Source organism: Oncorhynchus kisutch, linkage group LG20 (assembly GCF_002021735.2).
Source record: "Oncorhynchus kisutch isolate 150728-3 linkage group LG20, Okis_V2, whole genome shotgun sequence".
NCBI lineage: Eukaryota > Metazoa > Chordata > Actinopteri > Salmoniformes > Salmonidae > Oncorhynchus > Oncorhynchus kisutch.
The window spans coordinates 42223628-42237454 of NC_034193.2; the positions used below are offsets into that span (position 1 = coordinate 42223628).

Here is a 13827-nt window from a genome sequence, read left to right on the forward strand (position 1 = left end):
AGAACACAAAACATGTGCATTTCTAGACATCTTTGAAAAGTGAGTCAAGTAAACTGTATTTTTTTTGTCTTAAAGAGGCAGTTTTGTAGTTTGAGACAGACTTGAGTAAACTAAGTAGCCAGTAGGCAGAACGTAGCATAATTTGTCTGATTCTCTGTAATAATGGTGTGGGAATAATAATGCATTTTATTTTGTAAAGTGGTTTCTTTACAGTCACTTCCTTGTCTGAAGGACAAGTGGATAAACAGGTTAATGTCAAGTCCTGCATGTTTTTATTTCTTCCAAAATTCTCATGGAATGCAAGCATACCTTGAACACCGCACATTGGCTGCTACTGTAGGCTGAATGATGGAGCAGCTCTTTCCATGTTAAAATGCTATGGGATGCATTTTTCTCCATTGCTTTTGATGGTAGGCCCCTCTGGTAGGCCTTCATTACGATCAAATAGCCACAGTAGCCTACTTAGTGGGTACAGCCTCAGTGTTACCAGTAAACGAGCGCTGGAAGTTGCACGGAACTTTCACAACATTCAAGCTTGTGCTCAAGTTTGCGCTCAGCAGACCTGAAATTAGCTCAGTGATAAAATTACAGGGAATGTTACTTATAACCTGTAATTCCATCCAACTGCACATAGGAACTTAGGTACATCTAATATATGACGAAAACTCCCTATCGTTTTAATATGACCTGTGGCAATTATTTTATTCTTTGATTTGTGTTCACCAAAGACAAAGTCACCTGACCATTAAACTTTGACCCCTGTATCACCAGTGGATGCGTGCCCGCTGGACGTCAGACCCGTGCTATGCCTTCTACGGGGTGGACGGCTCCGACTGCTCCTTCCTCATCTACCTGAGCGAGGTGGAGTGGTTCTGCCCCCCTCTGGCCTGGAGGAACCACAGCAGCCCCCCCACCGTTCATACACACACACGCCAGACTGCCACCACCAAGAGACAGGTGAGACACACACACAGAACCCCTCCCACAGTCACCGAACAACCACCATCAAGAGACTGGGAAGAGGGACACACACGCAAAGGAAGACGCATACACTCACAAAAGCAGATGCCCGTATGTATACGCACGAGCCCTGCTAAGAGACGCGTGGCTAAAGCTGACATGTTTAAGCACTTACACGCACTAATTCACACTCAAAAGCGCACAGCCAATAGACAAATGGATCTTCATACTTACACTGTATAAGCTTGAATGGTAGATATGAAAACACATTTTAATGAACGCACGCCCGCCTTCTCTGCTAATTGTTTTACTGTGTTCATCTCTCTCCTCCATCTCCTCCCTCTGCTCCCTCTCCTCCCTCTACTCCCTCTACTCCCTCTCTTCCCTCTACTCCCTCTCTTCCCTCCATCTCTCTCCTCCATCTCCTCCCTCAGCTCCCTCTCCTCCCTCTTCTCCCTATCTTCCCTCTACTCCCTCTCTTCCCTCCATCTCTCTCCTCCATCTCCTCCCTCTCCTCCCTCTTCTCCCTCTACTCCCTCTCTTCCCTCCATCTCCTCCCTCAGCTCCCTCTCCTCCCTATCTTCCCTCTACTCCCTCTCTTCCCTCCATCTCTCTCCTCCATCTCCTCCCTCTGCTCCCTCTCCTCCCTCTACTCCCTCTCTTCCCTCCATCTCTCTCCTCCATCTCCTCCCTCTGCTCCCTCTCCTCCCTCTACTACCTCTCTTCCCTCCATCTCTCTCCTCCATCTCCTCCCTCTGCTCCCTCTCTTCCCACTCCTCCATTTGCTCCCTCTCTTCCCTCCATCTCTCTCTTCCCTCCATCTCTCTCCTCCCTCTCCTCCCTCTCTCGTTGTACTGCTGTATCTCCACACACTGCACAAATTAACTCTTTACACTCAAACATACAGCTCAGTGCCTGACACTATTTGCGGAACGGTGTTCAAGGCTGAGTCAATATGGGCTGCACAGTCCCTGCACAGCTATTAACCAGGTTCAGAGATACCTACACACAGAGAGATCCCTGAACACAAGGTGTGTGTGTCTTTGTGTGTGTGAGTGTGAATGCTGGATGTATTTGTGTGAATTGTCTGCTGTACTTTAGTATTGAAGAGCTTTATTAGTGTTTGGCAACATTTCTAATTACAGCAGTGATTCTGTTAGCCAGATAATCTAGGCCATTTATAGCAGAGTCTTTGAGTGAGCGTGTGTGTGTGTGTGTGTGTGTGTGTGTGTGTGTGTGTGTGTGTCTCTGTGTGTGTGTGTGTGTGTGTGTGTGTGTGTGTGTGTGTGTGTGTGTGTGTGTGTGTGTGCGTGTGTGTGTGCGTCGTGTGTGTGTTTGCATATGCGTGCGTGTGATGGACAGAAAGAGAGAGAGAGAGAGAGACTTTCAGACGACACAGTCAGAGCCGTTTAACTAGCACAGGTTCCTCTAGAGACTTGGCTTGCAGTACTATCTCCCCAGAGAACACAGGCTGCACACACTCCTCCGAACTACTGTGTTCCTATGGCAGAAGGGGATGTGGGAGAGGAGCCTGTGTGGGTAGCTATCATGTAATGCCATATTCAGTATACCTGTAGGCTCGCTCCCGTTGACCTCCTCTCTTCTCATCCTCCCTCCCACACTCACTCCGTCTCTCACCCTCCTTTTGTGTCTTTCTTCACTACTTACACTCTCTCTTTTCATATCTGTACAGATGTAGGCTTTTATTGTTTGGGATTTTAGATCATATCATTTTTTGAAAGATCAAACTGTGGGGGGGGATGAACCTCTGTCTCTGTCTCTGTCTCTCCCTCCCTCCCCCTCCCTATAGGCTGCGTTCCGTACAGACCTGTCATCTCTGCTGGACCTGGTTGGCACGGGGAAAGAGTCACTGAGCTTCATGAAGCGCCGCATGAGGAGGCTGGCGTCACAGTGGGGCACGGCCGCCCAGCGCCTCCACGCCAAGCTGCGCCAACGCTGGAGGGAACAGAAGAAGGTAGAGATGAGAGGGAGAAAGAGGGAGAGAGAGAGAGAGAGTGGTGTAGAGAGGTAGAGAGAGTGGTGTAGAGAGGTAGAGAGAGTGGTGTAGAGAGGTAGAGAGAGAGGTAGAGTTGAGAGAGGTTGCAATGAGTGAGGTAGAGTTGAGAAAGGTTAGGGTTGAGAGAGGTAGGGTTGAGAAAGGTTAGGGTTGAGAGAGAGTTGAGAGTTTCAAATAACCTTTATTGGGTCTGGGAACCCACAACACGCAAACACTCAAGCAAAACCATGGTTACACATCAATTACAAACACAACACCAAATCTAACCTCCACAGTAACTAAACATCACGGCCTCTGAATACCACATATACTCATAAACAGAGTTGTTAATCAATATTGTTAACCATTTTCTAATCGACAAACTCAACCCTCAGTCTCGCTGCATCATCCCCTCCAACATTCCCACCCCATCCACAGACCCCTGTCCACGAATACTGTTCTTTCGAGTCTTCCATATTGCTAATTTAGCTGCCCCCTGACACAACATTAAGCAAGAGAACGACACCCCTTCGACTAAACCTGTACTTTGGCCCAAATATTAACTGTTGGGAAGAGAAAAACCTCTCCCAGAGCTGAGAACCAGCTAGTGATCAGGCCAATCATCCCGACCAACCGGGGACACTGTAAAAACAGCCAAAGATTCTGACTCGGCACAGAATGGACACCCTTCCCCAACAGTAGGATCCAGGTGTACCAGATGCACATTGCTGGCTATGTATTATCCTCCATTGGGGTCAGCTGTCCCCTTCTCAAAAGGCAGTTTGTATAAAGACCGCCAACAGCCTTGTGAGGAGGCACCTGGACAAAATACACCCGCCCACCTCGTCGATTTTACCCCTCCAGGGAAGAAGCACGGCACACTTTCACACCGATTTTCTTTCCCAACGTCTTGACTGTCGCCAGCTCTGGGGTATCGAGGGAAAGCAGCATCCCCACGTCCTCCTAATGCCCCCGCCGCAGCACCAACAGTCAGCACAGGGAACACATAACCCAGACCCTCCGTCCATCAATCAGAATTGGAAGTGTCAGTCACATACTGCCGATGACGTACTGGCAAGAAGTCGGCGGACCTCAGCGACGACCTTCCTCAGTAGGCCGAGATGATCGGATCCCCGCTCTTTCTCCCAGATCCTCCAGCGATCTGCTTCACCCCACACTTAACAACCCAGAGCACGGGACTGGATGGCAGTGTTGTAAAAAAAAAAAAAGGCTCTTCAAAAAGCCACAACCCTGGTGGCGTGCCGCCTTACGGGACTGAACAAAAACTCTACAAGTCTGCATAACAGACTGATAAGCCAGTCAGGCCAGACAAATCACCCCCTTCTAGCTTTGAGGAAAAGATGTTTGTCTAAGCAGCCCGCTCTCTTCATCAATGTATAGGCTGTGTCGACCCAGCTAGAACCATCACTGTACAACAGTCTCCGGAAAGCCCTCTGAAGCTCTTGTACACCCCCCCCCCCACCGGTGGCTGTAAAATCATTAGTCTGTGCCACAGGATAGAGGCAGCTAGATTATTGGCTACCAGCACCCTTCCCCTATAAGACAGCTGGGGTAGCAGACATTTCCACCTTGACAATCTGGCACACACTTTCTCCAATACACCCTCCCAGTTCTTTTTCTGAAAGACATCGGAGCCTAGAAAAAAAAACAGCCTTCATCCCATCTCTGCCCCACTGAAGCCCCCCTGGTAACCGTGGAGTGGACCCTATCTGAAGCCCCCCTGGTAACCGTGGAGTGGACCCTATCTGAAGCTGACCTGCCCACAGCGCTCTTACCCCCAATTGACTCTACCTGAGGAGGCCCCCTCATACACCTTTAAAGCGTTTGAGAGAACCTTAACATCCTGTAATAAAAACTGTCAGGTCATCTGCGTACGCAGACAGTGCTATCGTGGGACCCTTCATTACACCTGGTACAGAGAAACCAGTAAGCCTCGCTCTTACAAAACAAAGCACTGGTTCAATAACAATAACAATAACTGTCCTGAAATTGGGCATCCCTGCCTGATACTAATTTGGATGGGGATGGGGCAACTCAAACCCCCCCCCCACACACACACCTTCACCATACATGAGGCCCCAGCATAAAGTCATCCAAGACAAAATAATCCCCAAACCCAAAAGGCCTTCATTGTTTTGAACAAGTACTGGTGGTCCACACGGTCAAAAGCCTTCCCCTGTTCCAAAGAAAGCAAACCCACGTTCACATCAGACAGTTTACAAATGTCTAAAACATCCCTTATTCGAAGCAAGTTATCCACAATAGAGCGGTCAGGTACACAGTAAGACTGGTCCTTGTGGACCAACAGCCCCAGATATTCTTTCAACCTGTTTGAGAGACATCCCGATACAATTTTATATTCTGCACACAGCAATGCAACAAGTCGCCAATTTTTTATGAGAGCCAAATCCCCCTTTTTTTTGGCAACAATGAAAGCACAGCACGTTGACAGGATACAGGAAGAGAACCCTCATGGAATGATTCACAAACCACTTCATAACCCCCCCCCCCCAATATACCCCCAAAAGTGCTTATAGAACTCAGATGGTAAACCATCGATGCCAGGGGCTCGGCCTGATGGGAGCTGCATAACTGCTGTGGACAGCTCCTGCAGAGTAATGTCAGAGTCCAAAGCAGCTCTCTGCTCAGGTCCCAATTGAGGAAGTCCATGTAACGCCTGTTCAGCATACAGAGAGTCACAATCCTCCGCCTTATAGAGGGCAGAGTACAAATCCACGGCATGTTGGCGCATTTCACTGTCATCCGTGCTCACGTTCCCATCAGGGAGACGAAGGCAGACCATCTGTTTGTGTTGCAATGTCGACTGTCCTACTGTAGGTTTTCCATCCATATCCTTGAGGGTAGCAAAGCGAGACCTAATCAAGGCACCCTTCACTCTTTCATGGAGAATCGACCTCAGTTCATGTCTCTTGTCCTGTAAGGTCATTAGTCCGGGGTCGTTCTGAGTGAGCAACTTCAATTCAACTGATTTGATGTCCTGTTCAAGGGTCCTGATAGTCTCTTTAACTTCAATACGAGAGAGAGCAGTATACTGTTGATAAAACACTCGTATTTGGGCCTCTTCCCAACCTCCCACCACTGTCTCAAGGACTCAAAATTCTATTTAGTAACACTCCATTTTTCCCCAAAACAACAAAAACTTTTCACAAAACATGACATCATGTAACAATTTAACATTAAAATACCAGTAAGGTGATGACCGTCGTGGACAAGTGAATATCAACAGTAACATTATGGTGATCAGAGAAACCCACAGGAGTAATGTCACACCTTCCAACCCTACTACAGTAGTGATCAGATACATACAACCTGTCTAACCTTCCAACCCTACTACAGTAGTGATCAGATACATACAACCTGTCTAACCTTCCAACCCTACTACAGTAGTGATCAGATACATACAACCTGTCTAACCTTCCAACCCTACTACAGTAGTGATCAGATACATACAACCTGTCTAACCTTCCAACCCTACTACAGTAGTGATCAGATACATACAACCTGTCTCCTCCACTACCTGGGAGACTAGCCACACCTGAACCCCCTCATGTACCCCATTACTCGTAATGGGCATCTCCTCCACTACCTGGGAGACTAGCTCCACATGAACCCCCTCCTGTTGTAACGGAATTCCTCTTCTTCAGAGGAGGAGTAGCAAGGATCAGACCAATGTGCAGCGTGGTAAGTGTCCATAATGATATATTTAATAAATCAACAGAACACTGAACAAAAGTACAAACAAACAACCGAAACAGTCCCGTATGGTGAAAACACTAACACAGGATACAACCACCCACAAAACACAATAGAAAACAGGCTACCTCAATATGGCTCCCAATCAAAGACAACGGCTGACACCTGCCTCTGATTGAGAACCATACTAGGCCAAACACATTGAAATATAACAACAGAACAAAACATAGAAAAACAACATAGAATGTCCACCCCAACTCACGCCCTGACCAACTAAAATAAAGACATAAAAAAGGAACTAAGGTCAGAACATGACACCTGTACCCCATCACTCGTACTGGACCAGTCTGAGGAAATGGCTCCCCAGATCCGTCCTTACCTACTACAACAATATTTTTCTGCTGTATAACAGACGCTATGTTCCCCTCTGGTACAAGCTGCAACTCCGTACCCTCAACACAGACAACGTGTTCCTCAGCAACAGGTGCTTGTGGCTGCTCTACCACTGTCGGCCCAACCTCACCCGCGCCCCTCCCTCCGCCTTCTCCCTTTTCGGGCAAGCATGTCACTTATAGCCAACATCCCCACACTCAAAACACCGTTGACTACCCGTACTAGCATTAGCCATATACAGTCTGTTGTCATACGTGACTTTAAACGATAACTCCAAAGTCTGCTCCGGTGAGTCCAAAAACTTAAACACCTGTCGCCGAAACGACACGACCTGTTTCAGAGCCGGGTGTTTGCAACCCAACGGGAAAATCTTAATTGAACTCGCAAACTTCCCAAAAACACAATAACTCGCGCTCCAATAGCTCATTGGGAATAAACGGTGGTACATTAGAAACTCCTCCACAGTGACAGTAGCTTCAGGAACACACCTAAAGCCCTGCCGAAGTGACAGGGACGGCGTCCCCATGTGGGTCGCCATCCCCGCCAAAGCCAGGGCAATTTCGACAAGAGAAACAATATACTTAATTCTACCACGACAAATAAATAAAATAAATAATCACCTTAATCATGCATAGAAAAAGGAAACCACCAAGAAAAGGAAAACAAGAAGGAAAACATCAGGCGACCTAAACTCCAGACAACACTCGCACTCGCTCATACAATTCCCAGCATGCACCAAACACTCCCAGCATGCAGAGAGAGAGTGGTAGAGAAGGGGAGAGGTAAAGTAGAGAGAGAGAGAGGTACAATAGAGAGAGAAAGAGGTACAGTAGAGAGAGAAAGATGTAGAGAGAGGGGGGTACAGTAGAGAGAGAAAGAGGTAGAGAGAGAGGTACAGTAGAGAGAGAGAGGGGTATAGTAGAGAGAGAAAGAGGTAGAGAGAGAGGTACAGTAGAGAGAGAAAGAGGTAGAGAGAGAGAGGTACGGTAGAGAGAGAGGGAGAGAGAGAGAGGTAGAGAGAGAAAGAGGTAGAGAGAGAGAGAGGTACAGTAGAGAGAGAGAGGTAGAGAGAGAGAGAGGTACAGTAGAGAGAGAAAGAGGTAGAGAGAGGTACAGTAGAGAGAGAAAGAGGTAGAGAGAGAGAGGTACAGTAGAGAGAGAGAGTGGTAGAGAAGGGGAGAGGTAAAGTAGAGAGAGAGAGGTACAGTAGAGAGAGAAAGAGGTAGAGAGAGGGGGGTACAGTAGAGAGAGAAAGAGGGAGAGGTACAGTAGAGAGAGAGAGGGGTACAGTAGAGAGAGAAAGAGGTAGAGAGAGAGGTACAGTAGAGAGAGAAAGAGGTAGAGATAGGTACAGTAGAGAGAGAGGGAGAGAGAGAGGTAGAGAGAGAGAGGTAGAGAGAGAGAGGTACAGTAGAGAGAGAGAGGTAGAGAGAGAGGTACAGTAGAGAGAGAAAGAGGTAGAGAGAGGTACAGTAGAGAGAGAAAGAGGTAGAGAGAGGTACAGTAGAGAGAGAAAGAGGTAGAGAGAGAGAGGTACAGTAGAGAGAGAGAGTGGTAGAGAAGGGGAGAGGTAAAGTAGAGAGAGAGAGGTAGAGAGAGAGAGAGGTACAGTAGAGAGAGAGAGGTAGAGATAGGTACAGTAGAGAGAGAGGGAGAGAGAGAGGTAGAGAGAGAAAGAGGTAGAGAGAGAGAGAGGTACAGTAGAGAGAGAGAGGTAGAGAGAGAGAGAGGTACAGTAGAGAGAGAAAGAGGTAGAGAGAGGTACAGTAGAGAGAGAAAGAGGTAGAGAGAGAGGTACAGTAGAGAGAGAAAGAGGTAGAGATAGGTACAGTAGAGAGAGAGGTAGAGAGAGAGGTAGAGAGAGAAAGAGGTAGAGAGAGAGAGAGGTACAGTAGAGAGAGAGAGGTAGAGAGAGAGAGAGGTACAGTAGAGAGAGAAAGAGGTAGAGAGAGGTACAGTAGAGAGAGAAAGAGGTAGAGAGAGAGAGGTACAGTAGAGAGAGAGAGAGTTAGAGAAGGGGTGGTTATGTTATTGCAATATCTTATATTGTTATATCTTGGTATGTTATGTTATGTTATTGCTCGTTGCCACATTCAGTCAGGGAATGCAGTGGTATTCAGGTTTTGCAGATGAAAGAAAGAAGGTACAGAAAAGAGGTACATGAAAGAAAGAGTGAAAGTGAGTTCTCCCTTCCCCGTGTCGCCACCTTCAATGAATGCAGTTTGTTCTACTATTGTGTCATGCACACTCAGCAACATGATTAAGTAAAGAGTGAAGGTAAACGAAAGTGAACGGGAGAGAGAGGGAGGGCCGGAGGACTCGAAAGATAGAGCGAACGAGAGGCCATAAAAGAACAGGCCCCTCCTCCTTCACTCCTCACATCTGTCTCTGCCCGCTTCTCTCGCTCAAATAAGCCGACAGGCCTCAAATAGGCGTCCGTCCACACAGATCCTCCACAGTATTGATTATCGGAGTCGTCTTGTGCCTCAAACGCATGAAATGGATGTGTCATTTTAGATCTGTCCCCTCCTTATCTCTCTGGCTGTGTGATACTGTGCAATCTCTACACCAGATGTTTCAGTGTTATGACGGCAGTTTTAGTGCTCTGGTCCAAAGCTGTTCATCATGACGTAATTGGTAGACAGAGGCTGTTGTGTGCGCTGATTAATACTGATAGGGGATCAGTGTACAGCCCGGTGATGGAGTGCTTAATATGTGGATAATATCTGATCTCAGATCAGGTGTTGACGGTCATTATCTGGTATGCCTGTGTGTCGACCCCCACCAGTAGACGACGTGTCAGGAACGAAGTAATACAACAGGTGGGAGAAAAGCAGCCTGCTGCCGTTTAACTCTGACCCCCTTGTGCTTCCTATCTGTTCCTCATCCTGCTCTTCCTCCCTCTCCGCCTCTGTCTCCGACTCCTCTCCACTGATGCAATCCCGACTTAGTATTCCTCTCCGGTTCACTTTTTTAACCTTCCAATATGCTCTGGGGATGAAATTCTGTTTCCCTTGATTGAGTTTGTTTGGGTTTGTTTATTTGCGTATGGAAAAGGAATAACTTCATGGAGCCGGAGAGAGAGAGAGAGAGAGAATGGGAGCACGGGAAAGAGATAGGGAGAGGGAAGGAGAGCGAGACAAAGGGAGAGGGAGGGAGAGAGAGAGAATGGGAGAGGGAGAGAGAGAATGGGAGCACGGGAAAGAGATAGGGAGAGGGAAGGAGAGTGAGACAAAGGGAGAGGGAGAGAGATAGGGAGAGGGAAGGAGAGTGAGACAAAGGGAGAGGGAGAGAGAGAATGGGAGCACGGGAGAGAGAGAATGGGAGCACGGGAGAGAGATAGGGAGAGGGAAGGAGAGAGAGACAAAGGGAGAGGGAGAGAGATAGGGAGAGGGAAGGAGAGAGAGACAAAGGGAGAGGGAGAGAGATAGGGAGAGGGAAGGAGAGTGAGACAAAGGGAGAGGGAGAGAGATAGGGAGAGGAAAGGAGAGTGAGACAAAGGGAGAGGGAGAGAGAGAATGGGAGCACGGGAGAGAGATAGGGAGAGGGAAGGAGAGAGAGACAAAGGGAGAGGGAGAGAGATAGGGAGAGGGAAGGAGAGAGAGACAAAGGGAGAGGGAGAGAGAGAATGGGAGCACGGGAGAGAGATAGGGAGAGGGAAGGAGAGCGAGACAAAGGGAGAGGGAGAGAGATGGGGAGAGGGAAGGAGAGCGAGACAAAGGGAGAGGGAGAGAGAGAATGGGAGCACGGGAGAGAGATAGGGAGAGGGAAGGAGAGAGAGACAAAGGGAGAGGGAGAGAGATAGGGAGAGGGAAGGAGAGCGAGACAAAGGGAGAGGGAGAGAGAGAGAGAATGGGAGCACGGGAGAGAGATAGGGAGAGGGAAGGAGAGCGAGACAAAGGGAGAGGGAGAGAGAGAATGGGAGCACGGGAGAGAGATAGGGAGAGGGAAGGAGAGAGACATAAGCGAGAGAGAATAACCATTATTTCACCTGTCAGTGGCAGAAACAGGGACAGGGAAGGGATCCCAGGAGAGCATGGCATAGAGGAGTCTTTTGTCTGTGTGTGTCTGTGTGTACCGTTTTACATTTTCTACAATATATGCCACTCAACAGAGACTGTTATCCAGAGAGACGTACAGTGCAGTGAGTGCATATTCAGTGCACATGTTTCTAGTTCGTGTATGTGATCCCTGAGGGAATTGAACCCACCACCTTTGGAAAGAGTGGAGTTTCAAAAAGTTCCATTCCTGCTCTGTCGAACCTCTAGACCGTGTGTGTGTGTGTGTGTGTGTGTGGACGTGTTGAACTATTTTTTATGGGGACCAGAAGTCCCCTCAAGAATAGTTAAACACGTCCACACACGATTATCCAAAGAGACTTACAGTGGATATTCAATGCGTGTGTGTGTGAGAGAGAGAGAGCGTGTGTGTGTGAGAGAGAGAGAGAGCGTGTGTGTGTGAGAGAGAGAGCGTGTGTGTGTGAGAGAGAGAGAGCGTGTGTGTGTGAGAGAGAGAGAGCGTGTGTGTGAGAGAGAGAGAGAGCGTGTGTGTGAGAGAGAGAGAGCGTGTGTGTGAGAGAGAGAGAGCGTATGTGTGTGTGAAAGAGAGAGAGCGTATGTGTGTGTGAGAGCAAGAGAGCGTGTATGTGTGTGAGAGAGCGTGTGTGTGAGAGCGTGTGTGTGTGTGAGAGCGTGTGTGTGTCAGAGGGAGAGAGCGTGTGTGTGTGTGTGTGTGAGAGAGAGAGCGTGTGAGAGCGAGAGAGCGTGTGTGTGTGTGTGTGTGTGTGTGAGCGAGAGAGCGTGTGTGTGTGTGTGTGAGAGCGAGAGAGCGTGTGCGTGGGTATTAGAGAAATCCCGACGGACTGACTTACTGTGGGACGCCCCAAAGGCCTCCTAATGAATTTCAATCATTTCCCTGTCCAGTCAGTTTGAACCTTTCCTGACAGCTGTATAACACCTGAGGAGTTGTAACCTAGTCCTTTAAACTAGAACATCGCTGAGGTCGAACTGCAGCAACCCCTTATCATGGATGACAATGACTTACTTTTACGCAGCGTTTTAGTCTGAAAGTGGTCTGAGTTGAAAGAAGGAACTCAACCACGTTCACCAGCATTTCCCACAACACACCCTGTTCTGTTGCACTGAACTACTCAAACACCAAAGCAGAGTCCAACACTGGGCGTGGGAATCAAGTATTTGTGGATAGAGAGACGGAGCATTGAAGCTCAAAAGCAGTGAGAAACAAACTGAATAGAAAGGTTTTTTTTATCGATGGAGGAATGGGAATCTCTGCCACGCAGTCGCAGCCTGAGCAGCGCTTTTAGAACATGACGCTATCTAGAACCTAAAGGCTTCTTCGGCTGTCCCCACCCTTTGAAGAACCCTTGTTGGTTCCAGGTAGAACCATTTTGGGTTCCATGTAGAAACCCTGTCCAACGAGGGTTCTACCTGGAACAAAGAAGTGTTCCAACTGGAACTTAAAAAGGGTTCTCCTATAGGGACAGCCGAAGAACCCTTTCGGAACCCTTTTCCTAAGAGCGTATAGGAGAGCTATGGGAGACCAGCATGAACTGCATTTCTCCCTTCAATTCCAGTTTGATGAGTGGTGTTCACGGCTGAGTCTATGTATGCTGTACTTTACAAAACAATCCTAGCACTTCTATACCGTGTGTGTGTGTGTGTGTGTGTGTGTGTGTGTGTGTGTGTGTGTGTGTGTGATGACCCCATCACTCTTGGTGTTCCTTAGAGAGTAGACTGACCTGCAACCTACAGTAGTGGGTAAGATACAGTTTGCAGCCGTGATGGGACGGGGGTAAAGGGGAGGGTAGAGGCTGTAGTTGGCAGTGCAAGCTTGTATGCCACCCTCACCCGCCCGACCCCCTCACTCAGACATCTGTGCCCTTCGGACTGGCTGGTGGAAGGGCAGTGTGTGGGCATGCAGGTTTGTTAAGAGCACAACAGATACCCGAACACACACACATACGCACCCACACAGGCACACAAGCGCACACACCTCCCTACACACCATCCTGCTAACGGGCACCAGGTTAAACATTAGTATTCTGCTGGGGTTAGCGCGTTAGCGATGAGTGGAGCTGAGCACTGGAGACACACAGTATTATAGAGATCTCTTCGCTGTAGTGTCACTTCCAGATCTACCACACACACACACACACACACACACTTAAAACACAAAGTTTAGACTCACTCACACACACACACACACACACACACACACACACACACACACACACACACACACACACACACATTTAAAACACAAAGTTTAGACTCACTCACACACACACACACACACACACACACTTAAAACACAAAGTTTAGAGACACACACACACACACACACTTAAAACACAAAGTTTAGACTAGCACATGATTAGACAGTGACTCAGGCAACACACACACAGGACAGAGAGAGAGGAAAAGGGAGGATGAGAGGGAAAGAGGGGTAGCAGAGGGAGAGGGAGAAAGGAGGAGAGAGGAAGAGAGCGGGGGGAGCGAGAGGGGGAGAGAGAGAGCGAGAGACGAGGGTAAAACAGCCTCCAGGAACTTAATGAGGTGTGCCCCGCTGAGTGGAGAAAGGGCTGTTAATCACACACACACTCTCTTTCTTACACACACACACACTTCTCGCTCACACACACACACACACACACACACACACACACCCTTAAAACACAAAGTTTAGACTCACTCACACACATAAAACACAAAGTTTAGACTCAA

The 13827-nt window shown here is 48.2% G+C and overlaps 1 protein-coding gene across 2 annotated transcripts in view; it reads left to right on the top strand.

The window, feature by feature from the left end:
• The window catches only part of LOC109865918 (alpha-1,6-mannosylglycoprotein 6-beta-N-acetylglucosaminyltransferase B), a 164021-nt gene that overhangs the window by 63268 nt on the left and 86926 nt on the right, over positions 1-13827 (top strand). For both annotated transcript variants that reach the window (XM_031799884.1, XM_031799883.1), the window contains exons 6-7: positions 772-957; positions 2771-2935. In XM_031799884.1, the coding sequence (XP_031655744.1) occupies positions 772-957; positions 2771-2935 (351 nt within the window). The remainder of the gene's footprint in view (positions 1-771; positions 958-2770; positions 2936-13827) is intronic.